Source organism: Lipophrys pholis (genome assembly GCF_963383615.2).
Source record: "Lipophrys pholis genome assembly, chromosome: 1".
NCBI lineage: Eukaryota > Metazoa > Chordata > Actinopteri > Blenniiformes > Blenniidae > Lipophrys > Lipophrys pholis.
In genome coordinates this window covers 32,734,194-32,752,109 of record NC_137635.1, presented here as the reverse complement: position 1 = coordinate 32,752,109, position 17,916 = coordinate 32,734,194, and the positions used below count along the sequence as shown (strand labels likewise).

The window sequence follows — 17,916 nt, the reverse complement described above, 5'->3', positions numbered from 1 at the left end:
ATGATTGAAATGTAATTTCTTTTTAACTTTGTTATGGTTATGTTCAGGATACTGCCATGCCTCTATGTGCTAAAAAAAAATCCCAAATATATTTGGATGTCTGTTTGAAAATGTTTTTTTCAAAAGCTTATAACTTTTATGGAAATTGGGATGTATTCTTTCCCCTGAATTAAAATTGGTATTTCTTTGGTAGATTTTCACAAATATGTGAAGATGGAAAATATAGAGTTTCAGGCCCAATAGGAAGGTGAGGGAATGAAATAGGTGAGGTCGCGCATGCGCAGACGCTCCTTGAAGTGACAGGAGGGCACTAAGCTGCATTCCCATCATTCTGTGAGGAGAGGAGGATCCCCTGCGCAGCCGCCACGGAGGAGACGCCGAGCAAGAAGAACACATAGAATAACCCAAAGTTGAGCTCTTTTTCTGCCACCATGTCCGCTGGAGGAGATTTGGGGAACCCCCTGAGGAAATTTAAGCTCGTATTTCTGGGAGAGCAGAGCGGTGAGTCAATGCTCGGGGGAGCGTTTTTTTTTTTTTTTTTTTTGTAGTGGGGGGGTCCGCCTTATCAAACATGCGTATATGTTGAAGGCCATGTATGTAATCTGTGCTGATCTGAAAAGTTTAGAGTCGTCAAGCTGGTTGAGATTTATTTATATTCGTGACGCCCATCTTTTTTCCTGCCTCAATCTGTGGCAGAGGAAAATTTGATTAGGCGAGGAGGGGAGGAAAAAGAAAAGAGGAAAAAAAAAAATCCGCATGCAATCTAAGCCTTTTCAATCCATCATAAGAATTATGTTTGTTTGGATATAGAAGCTAATTATAATGTCGGAGGGCTGCAAATGGTCACAATTCGCATCATGGCAAATGGTTTGGGATGTTTTCATGTGCTGCAGTGACCGACAAACATCGCTCAGTCCTTCTCAATCTAACGCCTTTATTTCACCTTTATCGCACATTGTGATGATTCATCTCAGCCTGATTGTTCCAGCGAGTATTTCCCTCACTTCTCGTGTTTTCGGGGGAGATAATAAACAGTCCCCCATGTGTCAGTTCGGGACACACCCTAGGCTGGCGATGTCTGTGGCATCTCTAAAAACCTCGCAGTCTCCCGGTTCCGTCCCCATAAATAATCCAAACGGGCCCGACAGAGTCACAATATTATGCTATTTATTCAATAATCCACCAGTTCAGGGTGGGAACGGCTGTGTGTGTGTGTGTGTGTGTGTGTGTGTGTGTGCTTTGATGTGACTGCACAAATTCAGGAGGAGTTGATCGATAATGGTTTAGTAAAGCTGCCTAAATGCGTGTTGAGACATCAGACATCCTGACTGGCAGCGGAAGAGATCTCATGAAAAAAAAAAACACATATGGAGATGTGCCTCACTGGTGTTTGTGATGGTCCAGTGTGTGTGTGTGTGTGTGTGTGTGTGTAGGTGTGTGTGTGTGTGTGTGTGTGCTGATTGTCTATGTGAGGGGCTGCATGTTGTGTGTTTGTGTGGCCCGCACTGCAATGTTGCTGTCCATGGTGCTGAAGCTGAGGCCTGGAGTGGCCACTGCCCATCGCTGCTGGCCTCAAAACTACTGCTGTCTGCACCGAGCAGGGCCCCGTCCTGTCCTCCTCTTCTACATCTGATGTAAGATGGTGCTGAAGACGTAGCTGGGACGGATGTAAATAAAAATGGAGATCACAGCCTCACCTTGATGCTCTGGAGAAAGTCTCCATTGTGCCGCTTAACACCGTCATGTGTTTTGCATCCTGTCATGTAATAAGGCCCTGTCCTTATAGGGAGGTTTTTTGATTTTTTTTTTCTTTAGCACATCAAAATACCATTTATTGTTGAGAATGTTTGCAGATTCATAAAAATACCTTTACCTTCCCCATACTTCTTTCTACAGTGACAGTAATGACGTGGACCAGTACCACATATCAGCAACATAAGTGTTGCTCAAGAAACCTTATCTGATGATGAGGTGCTCATAGATTTGACAAAAACTGCAAGGAGAGGACAGGACATGAAGGATCATTCAATAATATCACTGATGAATGACATTCGATTACTTATTTGAATAATTAAAGAAGGCTGAATCTTTAAATGTCACGTGTCATGTTTCTCATGCTCTCTCCCATCGTTCTGGGTTATTGATGGTTCAGTGATGATTTGCCGCCCTTGAAGAGTCTAAATTAAACATTCAGAATCTTTCAGTCGCATATTTTGTGATGTATCTCTTATACATTGTTTTGATGTTGATGTTCATTCACCATCTGTTCTCATCGATCACCATGAGGTTGATTTGCAGCCTTCTGAAGGAAATTCAATTCTCAAAAGGCTCTTTCCCAGTTTAATCAAATCATTTTCTTTGTCTTTACCCATTCGTATGTGTCCTATAATAATGATTACACTGATGGTAGCTCAGTCATTTTCCTGACATTGGTAGAGGCTTTTTTTTGGGAGAGTCATGATGAACTGGTGTAACACTCCACTAAAAACCAACATCTGTGTGCTTCGTTTCAGTGGGAAAAACATCTCTCATCACTAGATTCATGTATGACAGCTTCGACAACACATATCAGGTGAGAGAGAGTAAAGATGATGGACTTCATGCACAAGCTCTATTTCCACTTTTCCATTATATTTATCAATATGAATTCATTCAATGAGCATGTAATGTGGATCAATAGGACAGATGAGTTAAATATCATTTAGAATGATTCACAACTGAGTTTCAACAAGTGCTGAACATGACTTTAAATGTTTTCGAAATGAAGTATATATATCTATATGTGCATTTATTTTTTCAGATTATTATCCCAAACTAGCCTCGTAGCATTTCTTGAAAAGGACGAAACAGTTAATTCTTTACTTTGCCTGTCTCAGGAGTTGGGTACATAATAAGTCTGAATGATTGAGCCCTGAGGGCAGTGCAAATGAAATTACTGTTTCAGGCTGATTCAATTTCTGCGCCGATTGGCTCCTTATATTTGCTAACAGCTTTTTGTATTTTGCTTTTATTTAACCACAGTACAACAACAGATGCTGCAAAGAGACATTTCAATTTTCATGTCCGAGCTTCACTGATGCTTTTTTTTTTTTTTTTTTTTATTTCTTTCCCTCCACTCTTTTGTTCTCTCCTCACCACAGGCGACCATTGGAATTGACTTCCTATCAAAGACAATGTACCTGGAAGACCGAACAGTAGGAAACATTTAAATTTCACATGCCAAAACACATGTCCACACGAATCCATGTGTTTGCACTGGCGGGGTTTGAGTCAGTCAACGGCTTAAGTGAGAAACGCCCCGATTCCCACTTAGTTTTGACTAATCCTTGATTTGATTTGCTTAATTACTGCTCTCTTCACACACTAACGCGATTATCCTAAGGTTATTTCAAGTAGTAATAGCTTTTCCTGCATTGACTTTTCTGGCCCCAATAAGTTAAAGCCCTACCCGTGGATGATCTACTTTAGCTAGTATTAATACTTTTTCTTTGTCAGGATATTACGCTCTGCCAGCCTGCGCATGAGCTGATACTGGCTTATCCCCTTGGAAGGGTACTTACAGGGTCTTTGCATCTGTTAAGTCTGTGTGTGGAGTGACAGTAAATGTTGTAGCAGAAAGCTGAAGGTAAGTGTGTACGTGTGTGTGTGTGTGTTTTTTCTCCCCCCTGTGTGCATGCAGGTGAGGCTGCAGCTGTGGGACACGGCTGGACAGGAGCGCTTCAGGAGCCTCATCCCGAGCTACATACGAGACTCTACGGTGGCCGTGGTCGTCTACGACATCACAAGTGAGCAACGTGGCGAGATCAAACGAGAAAAGACGGTTCAACACACGGGATCTGAATGGATTTTTAACGAGCGTCTGCTCTCCACAGATGTGAATTCATTCCAGCAGACCTGCAAATGGATTGACGATGTCAGGACAGAGCGAGGAAGTGATGTCATCATCATGCTTGTAGGGAACAAAACAGACCTGGAGGAGAAGAGGTAAATATCTGATTAGATGCTGTGAAGACAATGGGAAACAATTCTGGAGCGATACTTCACGTCTGGATTTTGAAGTAATTTTGGCTTGAGAGAAATTGAAAGTAGAGGGGGCGTGTTCCAGAGCAGATTGACGTTGTCAGGAGTCAGCGTGTATCACTGCTGCCGGAGCCAATATCTAAAGCTGGAGTCACCGGTGGTGCAGAGGAGGAGATATGGGTGAAGCGCCATATGCATTTTCATATGAAAAAGGCAGTTTTCAGGAGTTGATTGAAGACTTCCCTCATAGAGACAAGAAAGAAAAAAAGTTGTGTAAATGTTTTTATTTACTTTAACATAATCATCAAGTTGAGCTGTTTAGATAAAATGGACAACAACATGCTGCTGTACTGGAAACAGCAGAGTTGCTGAGTCTGCCCTGGTTTTTCTGCAGGCAAATCACGATTGAGGAAGGAGAGCAGAGAGCCAAAGAGCTGAACGTCATGTTCATCGAGACCAGTGCCAAGACGGGCTGCAATGTCAAACAGGTGATCCCTGCAGTTTCACCATATTTCACTGCTTTTTTGGGGGGAATCAATAGATCTCAATCTGGCCCTTTTATGAGTCCCTACAAGGTGATTGAGTCACCGGCGTAGACAAATACAATGCTTTTAAGTGAATATGTGCCAGGGAATTACATGAGTGGTCAGCTATAGGTGCATACAAAGTAAAAGAAAAGGTCATTTACACTTAAATACTGCAACATCCTGAAAGGAGGAGCGACTGATTTGAAGTGAAAATCTAAAGTACGTTACATTAATTTAAAGTACTTTCATGTTATCGTCTCTCATCATGACGATTTTAGTCCTGTAAAGTTCAGAATGGACAAATTCCCTATGTCTTTCCCACTCACTTTAAAAAAAAAAGAAAATCTAGGTACTTTTCATGTGTATATCATACATACATTTACTTAAGTAGTATCGCAAAATAGTTCAGATTTGGAGGTTTTGCTTGTGTCTTCCTGCCTCTTCAACGTGTAACGAAGGAAACACTTAATTGTGACATAGTTACAGAATTAATAAAACATATTCTTAAATAATATCATTTCTCTTGTTTTTCAAATAACTTGGCGAAGATAAATCTTATGGAAGACATGTAATAGGCATGGTTGCATCTTTCGCCCCTCCTGCTTCTGCTGAGTCGATGCCTTGCTCTTTATTCCTTCCCACATTTACTTTTGCTTCTATTGAATCGTTCCTTTCCCCCCTCTTTTTCTCGGTCCTTGTCCTCCTCTTCTCCTCCTCCGTCAGCTGTTTCGTCGAGTTGCAGCAGCCCTACCTGGAATGGAAAGCTTGGACGATGCAAATCCTGAAGGCAGTATCCTTTCGAGCTGCTGTGACTCACTGCGCCAGGAGCCAAACAGCCGAGGAACGGGCAGCTTATTTTTAATCTCTTAGTGGTTGCTGGCACAAGTACAAACAGACAGGCCAGCCTACAGTCTACCGAGGCATCGGCCATTAAACCTTTTATGCCTAATAGACAAGAGATGCACACAGCCAGCCATGAAAATGGTGTGGATGCTCAGGTATTGCACCACTTAGTGGTCATTGGGAAAAACACAGCATGAGACGACATGAAGGAGAGCATCCAAAAACAGGAACTAATAACCAGCACTGATAAATGTTAGCAAGTTATAACATTTATTTAACAAAAAAACTCTTACACTTACAAATACAGGAAACCTTTTATTTTTTTTGTATTTGATATTGTAGGCCTAGTACTGCGTCAAAAACAAATATAACATCAGGGAACACAGGATATGTGTGACTACTAGGAAGGAAAACAGGTTTGTAGATAAGGGTGGTGTGTAGCTGTTAATATGAATTAAGGATGTCCAGTATTTATCTTACCTGTAAGGTACTACAAAATATCACTGCAGCATAATGACTTCTTGAAACAACCAGAATTAGTTGAAAAAAATTATTACTGTTACTGATGTGTCAACCAACATGAAAAACGGTATTTCTTAACATTAGTTGACTTGTTTCTTTTATTACAGTAAATTGTCAATCAACCTTTTCAACATACAGCAGCAGAAACTACACATTTATCTATGTGTATCGTTTTTCGGTGTAATCTGGACATTTTTAATATTTACAGGGGCCATAATAATAATTTAGACAAACAAAAAGAAAAGAAAATGAAAAGCATTAGGTTAGCCGGTCTTTTTCAGTATCACATTGTGATAACACTGAAACTAAGGTTTTTATTGGTAGTATTACTAAAGAATATGCGATGGAGGTAATGTCACACTATCTGTCATTGCATGGACTGTGTCCCTATTTAAAAAAAAAAAAAGATTTCGTCTATCTTTGTTGCAGCCTTTTATTTAGCATCCATAACTAAACCTGTCTTGAACTGATCTAAATACAACATGTGCCAAATAGACATGAAGAGGACCTTAAATTATTAACTTACTCTCTCATTCATTTATCACACCATAAATAAAACACACACGAAAAAAGCCTCCATGCGAAATGGGTTTTTTATTTTGAAATTGGTCAAATTGCTTTGAGCTTATTGTGTGTGTGAAAATGCTGAAAGGCTCAAAGAAAAGCTAAAATGTGTATTTTGAGTGATGTAAGCCACAAGTTTTAAAACCTTTGTAAAGACAATGTCAGACTAATGGATGCTATGAATTCATGAATTACAAAGAGGACGAGCTCGATATTTAATTTGAGATGCATTTTTCTGTGGTTACTGGTGCTGAATGGGCGTCACATACACCCGCCAGTGGCCAAAAGCCAAGACTGCCGTTGCTTCAGTAGGGACATTTCGTTTTGATGTAGACAGAAATTCAAGAAAATACTTCCAGTGAATACAAATCCAGCGAGTGTAAGATTTCAGGAATTTCTCAATTTGTGATTTGGCATAGTGAAAAGATAGAAGTGTGATTCATAAATTTTACATTACACACCATACATCCTTCCTAAAATAGGCACTCCCACTTGAAAAGTAAAACTCACCCCACAAGTGGGTTTTTCAATGTAAAGCTGCAGTTTTTCTTTTATCTCATTCATGAACTTTTCTGCTTCTCGCCTAAAGATGATGACTATTACCGTCAACCCCAAAGCAACATAGCACTTAAAAGAAATATTTGTCAGCTTTTAAATGCATGCTAATCCTGTATTAACGCTTTATAATAATCACACTTGTGGTTTCTGTCCTTGTTAAATTTTTTTATTATTACAACATTCAGTTTTGCGGGAGCAGGTTTCATGAAAGACAGATGTTAATTTTACTCTATTTGAAAAAAAAATGAAGGCATGCAGTCTGTTTCTACGTCTAATCAACTCTCTTTATGTTGTAACTCATATTTCCAAATCTATGTGTCCTTTGTATGTGCATCAGAAGTAGGCAACCTTTGTTAAAACTAGCAGTTTCTATGAAAACCTCCTATTATCAAGTAGAAGTGGAATTACAGTCCTTGAAAAGGAAAAAACTAAAGAAAATACACGTTAGATAGTTATACGATTGATCTTTTCTTATTGTTTTCATTCATGTCAAATTCCTGATGTTTGAATTCGGTGCGTTGTGAGTGGTGAGTCTCTCCTTGACTGGACAACCTGCAGTGATCGACATCAAGCTGGACAAACCGGCGGAGCCGACTGTCCCCGAGGGCGGGTGCTCATGTTAATGCAGAGCTGCGGATGGACAGCTCCCTTCACACCATAGGCTTGTTGTGTTGCTTTACTACTGGCTAGCTTCCAGTTGACTTCTCTAATTGGATATAGGATCTGGGCCTTGTATCTGATTGGACAAATCAAATGTTATCTTTCAGTCTTGTTCAGTTGTAAAATATTGTATACTTTGTCAATATGAAAGGGACTGGAGGTGAAAAGGGAAGAACAAAAAAAAGAAAAGAAAAAAAAAAGAAAAAAATATCACAAACGTCGCAAAGAAAAATGAACAAAAAACTGTTTGGGAAATATGAAAAAGGGAGCAAACTGGGACAACCAACAAAGTTCTTTTCGCTGTTATGTTTTGTATTTTTTATATATAAAAAGGGAAAGCACCAAAAATGATGCCTAAACACAGAAGGAGAAGCAGTGGGGGGGGAAGGGGTCGGCCATTTTCCTCGATGGCTGAACATGTCTGAATGTCTGCAGCACGCATGCACGCTGATCTGATCTTTGACCTTTGACCTGCCCTCCAGGGTCTCCACGCTCTGGACGGAGGTCGACTATCTTAGAATGTTTTATAGCATCTCTCTCTCTCTCTCTCTCTATAGCATCTCATGACACGACGTATCTCATTTGATATTCCCACAAGAGTCGACTTCCAGTAGGATCACCTAACAGTAGCTGTGAAAATGTGGCACTCTATCTCTCTATGGGTTTAACTTTTATAGAACAAACTGTACCGTGGTTTAAAGAAAAAAAAAAAGAAGTAATAAAAAAGACAACTTACGATCACCACTCCCCATCCCTCCCTTCCAAAAATCCTCTCCTTTTCCTTCTCCTCCTCTATCCCTCGCTCCTTCCGGTCTCCCCATCCCTCCATCCCGGTAATACACATATAATGACCCACTGTAATGCACTGCACTGTATATAATAATGTAATATGTATGTTGTGAACGTCCCTCTGTAGAAGTGGTCCTTGTTCACGAGTATGAATAATGTAATAATGTTTAATGATTAATAAATTACAGATTAAAGGGCTTCACTCTCTGAACCATCAACACCGACCTGATAGCAAAATGGTCACTCTACTTGACTTCACCTGGGGTTTTAGTTCAGTTCTGACTGAATGTCAATATAGAAATACCTATATCTATGCTTTGATGCCGTGGTGATACTAGATAGTCATTTGTTATTATATTGGAAAGGTCAGTCATTAATATATATGAGATTAACAGATGATGAATAGACCATAGGAGACAACAGAAAATCAACATAGTTTCTATTTCTTTGTTTTGTTTAAATGGATTTTACACAGAAGTATGCCACGTCACTCTTTTTTTTTGGGAGACGGAAGTAGCAGTAACAATGTTGAGATAATTGTTAGATGTATTGTAGAAAAAATTCATATTTTCAAAATCAATAAGAAATATTTGCAAATCTACATCTGACACAAACACATCAGTATTGTACAAATTACTACAATAACTTGAAGACCTATTTCATTTCTATCGTTTTACCCGAGACTGTAAATAAAAACAACAACTAGTTCCTTAGAAAAGTAATTCCAGGGTTAGTTTTTCATGTGTGGATCAGTCTAATGACTGAAGGTTTGTTATTTAGGGCTCCTTATGCATTAAAGGAACAAGAAGCAAAGCCCATGTTAATTTTACTTACAGTTGCTGTCAGTAGTAAATTCTGGATTAATAAGTCACTTCTCCAACAATAAACCCAAGTTTAGTGAAATTATAACAGCTTTGAATAACAATTATACAAAATCAAATGGTCTAGTCGGAGATTAAGAAACGATTAAGAAACTGAAACTGCAATAATTGTAACAGCCTTACTACTTTTATAATAAAACTGCTAACTAATGTTTATTTGGTGCAGCGAAAGTCGGTATTTTAAGTACAGTTACATTTTTAGCTAAGCAGATAAAGGGGAAATGTATTCAGTTAACCATTTCCAAAAAATGTACAAGTATCACTAAAGAGGAGCGCCATGATTTAAATGTATGAAGGAAATGAAATACTTTTACAGATTTCATTGACGAGGAAACTAATTAGAAAAAAAAAAAAGAAGGTGTGTAACAGTGGCTGAATCACGCAGTCAGACTGTCAATCAACATTTGCTTGTGCTGATTTGTCGTAGTGACTCAGTGTCTGAGAACCAGAAAGGTGAGGGGAAGTTGACGTGGAAAGAACCTTTTAGTGATAAAACTGTCAGTGTGACACATGACGAGTCCTCGCGGTGTGAGAGGGCAGGTAATCCCCTGGATGGAGGCAGCTGCTGCTGTGAGCCAACAAATGAACTCCACGGACAGAGATAGTTGAGAGAGACAACCTGCAGTTTCATTCAATCACACTCCAGGATCCGCTGATATGTACAGTATCAACGCAGCACTCAAACTTTAAATATATCATACATGGATAAATGAATATTTTGTCTTTCCAAAGACACTTTGGTTTGAAAATCGTATCATTGCACTCAAATTTTCAAGGCGGACTCCTTCAGAAGCTGAAGTACATACAGCTCATACAGTGTAATCATGTCGAACAAATGTTCACGTCCAAGACCATGAATCACTTTAGATGACACTAGAATAAAAAACAGAATTTAGAAGAAAAAAAAAGCACTGGATCATAACAGTTCACTTTTAAAATGCACCTCGCCGTCCGCCTGGATGACGTTTCCCTCTCGGTGAAGGACACACCTCTCGCATCAAAACACACTTGGACTGTGATCTCAGACCCTTTTCGCTCACTTTATGTCGCACGCACACACCAAGCGGATCATGTCCAGGGTGGAGGCGCTCAAGGAATCGAACCCTCGCTCTGTGCTGAGGGAGCTGAGGACGGACATTGCGATGGCTGTGGTGGACGCTTTCCCTCTCGTCTATGGTTTAGCAGACAAAAACATCATCACGGAGCAACAACTGAAGGTAACAATTAACACACATTATCTAATCATACCTCCGACTTCTATTGGCCCTTTATCAGGCAGGTCACCATGTTTGATTACCTCCATGTTTCTTTCTACTTCATTTACATTTTTGATTGTAATTCAGTGAAAATCACAATTGCACACTCATACATTGAGATGTGTGCTGCTTGTGTGAGATTTCTTGAATTTGTCAAATTAACTTGTCACGATGACATAAACACATTTCTTTGGTCTGTCTGCTAGGTTTTAGTAACCCTGTGTAGAAACTGTCCGTTCAAATATGCATTATTGATAGAGATACTGTGTGTTTGATTGTTGTTGTTTTTTTCAGATCACTCTGGAGATGGAGGGTAGAGCGGGCATCCACAAGGCCATGTACTCCCTCCTGACCTGGGTTTTGGAGCAGAGCAGCTCCACCATCCGGGCTTTCTGGAGCTACTTGTCCAAAGACTACAACTTGGATAGTTATCCCAAGTTAAACACGGTGCTTGCCAACCTGCACACCAGTATGTGAGAAAAGTGCACTAACTTTTTCAGTATGGATGAAGTTCAGGCACCAAACTGTTGCTTTTAAGGGCATTTCTTGACTTCTTTAAATATTTACCTAACACCAATAAGGCCATAGTTTGCAGATTGTATTGAATCTAAGTCTCCACAAACACAAAAGATTCTCTTTTCTGTTCTGTTGATTGAAGAAAAAAAAAAATGAATATTGTGTGTTTCAAGGAATCATCTTTACTATGTGTTTTCGTCAGACACATTAAGGCCTTGATGCTGCAAAGGAATGTCATCAAAACTTACAGTAAAGTTATTTTAAAAAGATGTGGATATTTAAAAAGGAACATTTGATTCAATAATTGTAATTATATTGTTTTTAAAAGATGTGAAAGACAAATGTATTAAAATTCAGCATTCATATGATGTCATATGGTCATATGACTTATAGATATAACAGACAAAATATTATAAGGAAATAAATATTGCAATAAATATAAATATAGAACAATAAATCAATAATGAATAGAGAATAGAGGGTTATTCCATTTTGCACTGGCACAAGATCTTGAATTTCTGTGCATTCTTATTAGCGTGAGAGTTGTGTAAGTATAAAGAAAGTGTCTCAATATTGAAAAGTATATATAAAAGTACATTAAATGTACACTAAACAATATGTGGCCAAAAGTATAAAGATATCAATGGACAAATATACAAAACATATGAGGTTAGAACAGAGAGTGTACATGAAATGCACTGTTACACCTGTTATTGTACGAAGGATGTATTATCATATAAATTTTTGCAGGGTCATCCTCAGCCTGAGTGCTCACCCAAGGGGGGAATCAGAGTCCACAGGCCAGCTCATTGCAGGACTAACATGTATCCAGACAAGCCTGCATATACACTAATAGCCATGCTCAATTTAAAGAAATCAATAAACAACACAGGGCTGCATGGTGGTGTTGTGGTCAGCACTCTTGCCTGGGCAGGGCCACTCTGTGGATCAAGCAGCATCATGGATGTCCAGCTTGTCCAGCAGGTTAAACCCAAACAGTTTTGTTAATTCAAGGCAAACGACTTTATGGCTGTGCCACAAAAATGTATACCCAATGATGCTTAAATCTTACTTATTCTACATTTTGTACCTAAAAGGTGCCTTTCTGAACAGTCTGAATAATGTTTTTAAAGTGCTTTGATCTATAACAGGAAATTGTGCTGAAGGCCGACCACTGGGAAGTCACAAAACCTCACACAGCAGGAAGAGGAGCAGCAGCAGCAAGGACAGTGGATCATCAAACTCACAGTATTCACAGTACCAGGCTGCAAGATGTGATGGAAAAGGTCATTGTTCACATTACTTTGTGCACTGCTAAAAAAAAAATATATATATATATATATATATATATAAAAATAAAGCGTTTGCATTCATTCTTGCAGATATCAGTGCAAATGCATCCACTAACACAAAACACTTGCTTTTTTTTTGCCACAGGAGGTAAAATGAAGCTCTACAGAGTAAAGTCTGAAGCTTCTGTCCAGCGGGATAGAAAAGGTAACTACAATTTATTGCAACTAATATAAAAACATGTGGAGGTTTTCATAAAACACAAGCAAAACCAACCAAAATTCTTCTTAATGTGTGCAAGCGGTGTCACCATCCATCCAGAGAGGAGTACCTCTGTCCGTCTCCTCTCTGGCTTCCTCGGTGGATCTGTCGGTCAGCCATGAAGCCAGAGAAAAGATTTACATCAAACAACTCTGCAGCTCCGATGGTGAGCCAACATCTTCATCTTTTATTCCTTTTAAATTTTAACTCCTGTAAATTATTATGATGTTTTTTTTAATTTGTTTCATTTCACAGGATCCACTAGTAACTCAATGAAAGCTGCTGAAGATTTTTACTCCTGTGATCTAACAGAGGAGGCAAATGAAGACAAGTTGCAGCACCAGGGGGAGACAGACACAAGCACGGTAACAGCCTAAACAGCCTCAGTCACCTGTCTTGTGCTGGATATCTGTGCAGGTACTTGCTTTTAAATACTCGTGTGTGTGTGTGTGTGTGTGTGTGTGTGTGTGTGTGTGTGTGTAGATTCACTTTAATGAGGATGAGTGTGCGGTGTGTAAGGATGGAGGCGAGCTGATCTGCTGTGACGGCTGTCCCCGGGCCTTCCACTTGACCTGCCTGGACCCTCCTATCATGTCCATACCAAGGTGATGAACAATACAAGGTTGTAATCAGTATTTATCTTTTCATCACGTGTAAGTTGAAGGTTTTCTCCAAACTTTCTCCAACCCTCTGCAGAGGCTCCTGGCAGTGTGAGTGGTGCTGTGGACACAGAGTCAGAAACAAGGAGACGCAGCTCCCTTTACAAGTGAGATCCCTGAAGTAAAATAATACTTTCCTCAGACAAGAAGATTTAAAATATCTGCTAAATTGAAATATATAGTCTTATTTGATCGTTTTAATTTGTCTCCATTAGCTTTTTTTTTTATATAATAATGGATGGATGGATGGATGGATGGATGGATGGACTAACTAAAATGTTTCACAGAAACGAGAAACTGCTATTTCTGCTGTCATAATTACAAATGTCACATGGACAAATTCAACACTCCTGTGTTGTTAAAGAATATTTGGGCCTTTGCTTTTTTTATGTTTGTGACAATTGACGAACAAAAAAAACTAAACAAGATGTTATGAACATGGAGTGGAAATCTGCTGGAAAGCATCAAAAAGACCAAAAATTAAAGGAAAGATTTCTCTGTTTAGGCAAAGGTTTTCACCGGATATCTTCTAAAAGCTTTCTCGAAGTGCCCTGTACAGAACGTGTTTTCACCCAAAAAGAGATATATTCTGTAACTGTTATGACCTATGAACTTATAAAAAAAAACTTATAGTTTTATAGTATTTGAGTACTTGACCCATAAAGTGTTACTGCCATATGTTTATAAATCTAGTAAAAACAGACCATTTTACTAAATCTTATGCCTTATGTCAGATTTAAGAATATTTTCGCACCGCGTATATGTATTTACCCTGAGACTCCATTGTTTACAGTCTGAATACTTTGTCTTCAGCCTCAGGGAACGAGCTGCCGTACCTCCATCACAGAGGTCTCGTTCTACACCTCACTGTCGTCCTCGCTCACAAATGTCACCACATCAGTGAACGTGCCTGGTGATAAACACCAGGTGAAAACGACTGCACATCCTCCCACTTTAAATGTCTTATTTCTGTGTTTCTATGTCGAGCTAAGTTGCGTCATTGTTTTTTTTATGTTTTACACAACGGCTAAAATGAAAAACTAGTTTGTGTTTGATTATGTAAACAGGCAGTCGGAGAGCCGCTGGGTGTGAGGGAGGTGTGTGGTGTTTGTCACCTCGGAGGAGGAGACCTGACTCACTGCCTTCAGTGTCTGGAGCCGTTCCACGTACACTGCCACTTCTCCAAGTGAGACAAACACTCATTTCCTCTTCCGATTCACAGACATTTCTTTTGTATTCACAAACTGTTCATCACCCACAGCCTCCCACAGTCCTAATCTAAGCGTCATCGCTTATAAAGCACATACAGTCTTTTCTGGGAACTTGAAGTACGCTGCTGTCTATGTTAGTATTGATCACCAGTGTGCATTAAGGGTGTGTGCTTACAGTGATCATTATCCAGCTACTGGTGTCTAATGGATTGTAAATGGACCCTATACATCTGGGGATAAGTCATGATGTATACTGTAAGTGATGATTTCACAAATGGAGGCATGTCAAATATAAGCTGAAGCCATGTGAAGAGCTGGAGTAGCGCTCTTTGTCTCTTCATCCACCCAAAAATGAAGAAAAGTGAGGTTTGTTACTTTTGTCATGTGAGAACAATGGCTGTTTTTAGCTTAACTGATAGCTGAAGAGGTTATTCTATTCTTACTATTTCACAAAATTTCCTGGACGAGGAGCACCTTATTCAACCTGAATTAACTCGGTCATCCTAACAGTGAGAGGGGAGAACTTTCAGTAAATGATAACGAGCCTGTTAGTAGATGTGACGCATCCACAACCCTAAATAAACATGAACTGTTGTCACTGATCCAAAAATTTACTTCTGACAAGAACCACAGACACTCCTTACTATCGAGCATCTTCCTTCAAATAACTGCACGCCATTAAGTCAAGACTCCTAACTGAAGTTTTTCTTTCCTCACAACTATTTTCAAATGTGTGTTTTTATACCTTCTTATTGTGTGCATATATACTTTCACGGTTCCCGTTTTTTTAGACACTTCTTTTAAAAAACCTAGTTTTTGAGCCTAGTGCAAAAACATTTTGTTCTTGTATGCGCCTACAGGCGTGTGTATTGAATGACAATAAAGCATTATCTATCTATCTGCATCAAAAGTAATTAGAACAATAATAACCAATGACTCGTCGGGGGCTTAAGATTTAAAAATGTGTTTGTTCCAAGAATACATTAAGTTAGCATAGAAATCACATATAAAGAGTGGAGTTTGGCAATAGAAAGCAAATCTTTTCTTCTATAATTCTCCCCAGTGTTGGAAATAGTTGTTGATTGCCATGGGCATTGTGCGGCACAGAGAGGAGAATGACTCACTCAGTGTTTTGTGCTCCTCAGAGGGAGATCTGTCTGCCTGTCCTGCTGCAGGCCCTGGGGCAGCTCCGCAGACAAAGAGGATGAATCCAAAAGCCTACAGGTGTGTCTCCAACACAAATATAATGACCTTGAATGTTCTGAGTAATGCAAAACCTTCTTCTTCTTTTTTCCCCCAACATGTGTAATCGACATATTCCCACCTCCTGTATGTCTTCAGGTCAAAAACACACCCAGTCACAGTCAGATTGCCTCCATCACTGAGCCCGTCCTCCACAAAGACGAACTGGACTCCATCCTGGCAGACGTGAGTGGGGCTCAGTTACATGTCAATACCAAAGATGTGGATGTGATACGGGTATAACCGACACAACATGGCTGTAGGGAATGAGATGTCAACAAGCAGCCTCGAGGACAAAACACTACGTGATGAGACTCGATGAGTCACAGTCCTTTGCTGGGTTTTTTTCCGCCTGTCATATTTTAAATGGTTTATCCCTCAAATTAAAAAGTCTCCTGCTTTCACTTTGGATTCAATAATGTGTGTTTATGTAACTTTGTTGTTATTGATTACTTAACAACATAACACACATACAGTTAAGTTTGGGTTAACGTCGGAAGGCATGGCTCGGTTGGTAGAGCAGTCGTCTCCCAAACTAGAGGTTGCAGGTTTGATTCCCATATCTGCCTGTCTACATGCCAAAGTGTCCTTGGGCCAAACACTGAACCCCAAACTGCTCCCATTGGAGTGACAGTGCCATGGGGCTATATAAGTGAAGTCCATTTAATGAGCCTGGAAAAGAAAGTTTCTAAAACTGTTTTACATGTGATGATACCAATATTGGCAATGACGCATCATAAAGTACCACATTACTATAAAAATATTACATTTGGCAGGGATGTACTTGTAACTTACTGATATACTTATAGACAGATTGAGAAGTATGAATATATCAACTCTGTTTTTCATTGTTTTGTTATATTTATATTATGTTTTTCAAAAATGTGCTAAAAAGATGTAACTAGTTCTAGCTTGTGCAAAACTGGACGTTATCTCAGACAATTAATCCTGCTCCATTCATTCTGCTCTTTGTATTGCAACAGAACTCCATCGATGGCATCCTGCAGTGGGCTTTCACCAACATTTCCTGGCCCCTTGCTGACTCTCGGGGATGCTACGAGTGACCAATGTGTAAATCACTATCATTGGTGAAATTATAACGTAGTGAATCAAAACAAATCTACAGATCCAACTGTATTATTTTAGATTTGGTCTTAATGTAGTTGATGAATATGGAATCACTTGAATATAGTATTGTGTGAAAAAACCAGACAACCAAACAACAGTTCTGTGAACCCAGTGCTGTCCAGTTGTGGGTGGCTTGATCGTGTGGTAGCACTCGGCGAGAATACTGAGGTTACAATCTCTTTCTTTGATCTGGACCAAGAAGGTTATGTCCTCGATTTTATTTATAGTACTAGTAACAAGGCAGTGATTCAGTGTTGTGACACTTTGCATTAAAGGTTTGAACTAGATTTGAGACTGCTGCAAGTCCAGCTTATATTGAAGTATTTATTTCAACCACTTGCAGGTGTAATTAGTTTAATAAACACTGTTCCGGCTTCTATGTTTGTGAAGCTTTTACTTATCTGTCCTATCTTTTCATGCTTCATCCCGCTGCAAAAGACTTCCAGGTTTTCTTCAAGACGTCACAAGATTTCTAAACAAGCTTGTGGAAGATACGACTTTGGGTCAAGAACACTTCTGCATAAACCACACAAGGATGAACAAACATAATTTCCTTTAACAGCGGTCCGAAAACCCCAGAAAGGCTTCAATTAGTTGCATTTGCTGCAAAGCCAAAACAACCATGACAGAAAGGTACCTCATAGCAGCAAATAAGTGCATGCATACACACAGTATATGTGCAGTGGTTCAGAAACAAGAGGCGATGCAAACTTCCAAGTGTGCACAAAAGTTATTTTCTCCCCATGTTTGGATCTGGAGAAGAATTCATATTCACACGGTACGCCAGATGGTTTCAATACAGTGAGGTATGCACGCTGAGAAATGCCTCTGTTTAACAGGAATTCCTCAAGGACTATATCACTTAGATGAGGAATGTTGTTTTTGTCATGCGATTCATGAGTTTTAGCATGATTGCCAGTAGGATGGAGCTCGGCCAGGCAGCGCACAGATTTTTCTCCCCTTGGTATTCGGTAGCCATGGCACCCAGC

The 17,916-nt window shown here is 39.5% G+C and overlaps 2 protein-coding genes across 2 annotated transcripts; both read left to right on the top strand.

Annotated features, from left to right (window-relative positions):
• The first annotated feature begins 293 nt into the window (after positions 1-293).
• On the top strand, positions 294-8,705 carry rab6bb (RAB6B, member RAS oncogene family b). The gene is made up of 9 exons (XM_080472825.1): positions 294-501; positions 2,514-2,572; positions 3,141-3,194; positions 3,680-3,785; positions 3,873-3,984; positions 4,415-4,508; positions 5,271-5,337; positions 7,593-7,695; positions 8,252-8,705. Exons 1-8 carry the CDS (start codon positions 432-434, stop codon positions 7,655-7,657), a joined length of 627 nt encoding a protein of 208 aa, XP_080328951.1. The 5' UTR covers positions 294-431; the 3' UTR covers positions 7,658-7,695; positions 8,252-8,705.
• A 1,729-nt stretch (positions 8,706-10,434) lies between these two features.
• Positions 10,435-17,304, top strand: aire (autoimmune regulator; the record flags this gene model as incomplete). The annotated part of the gene is made up of 13 exons (XM_080464445.1): positions 10,435-10,581; positions 10,915-11,089; positions 12,288-12,422; positions 12,574-12,633; positions 12,728-12,853; positions 12,943-13,052; positions 13,171-13,292; positions 13,384-13,453; positions 14,160-14,273; positions 14,414-14,532; positions 15,703-15,781; positions 15,899-15,985; positions 16,783-17,304. The coding sequence occupies 13 exons, from the start codon at positions 10,435-10,437 to the stop codon at positions 16,861-16,863; spliced, it is 1,425 nt and encodes a 474-aa protein (XP_080320571.1). The 3' UTR covers positions 16,864-17,304.
• Positions 17,305-17,916: the final 612 nt, after the last annotated feature.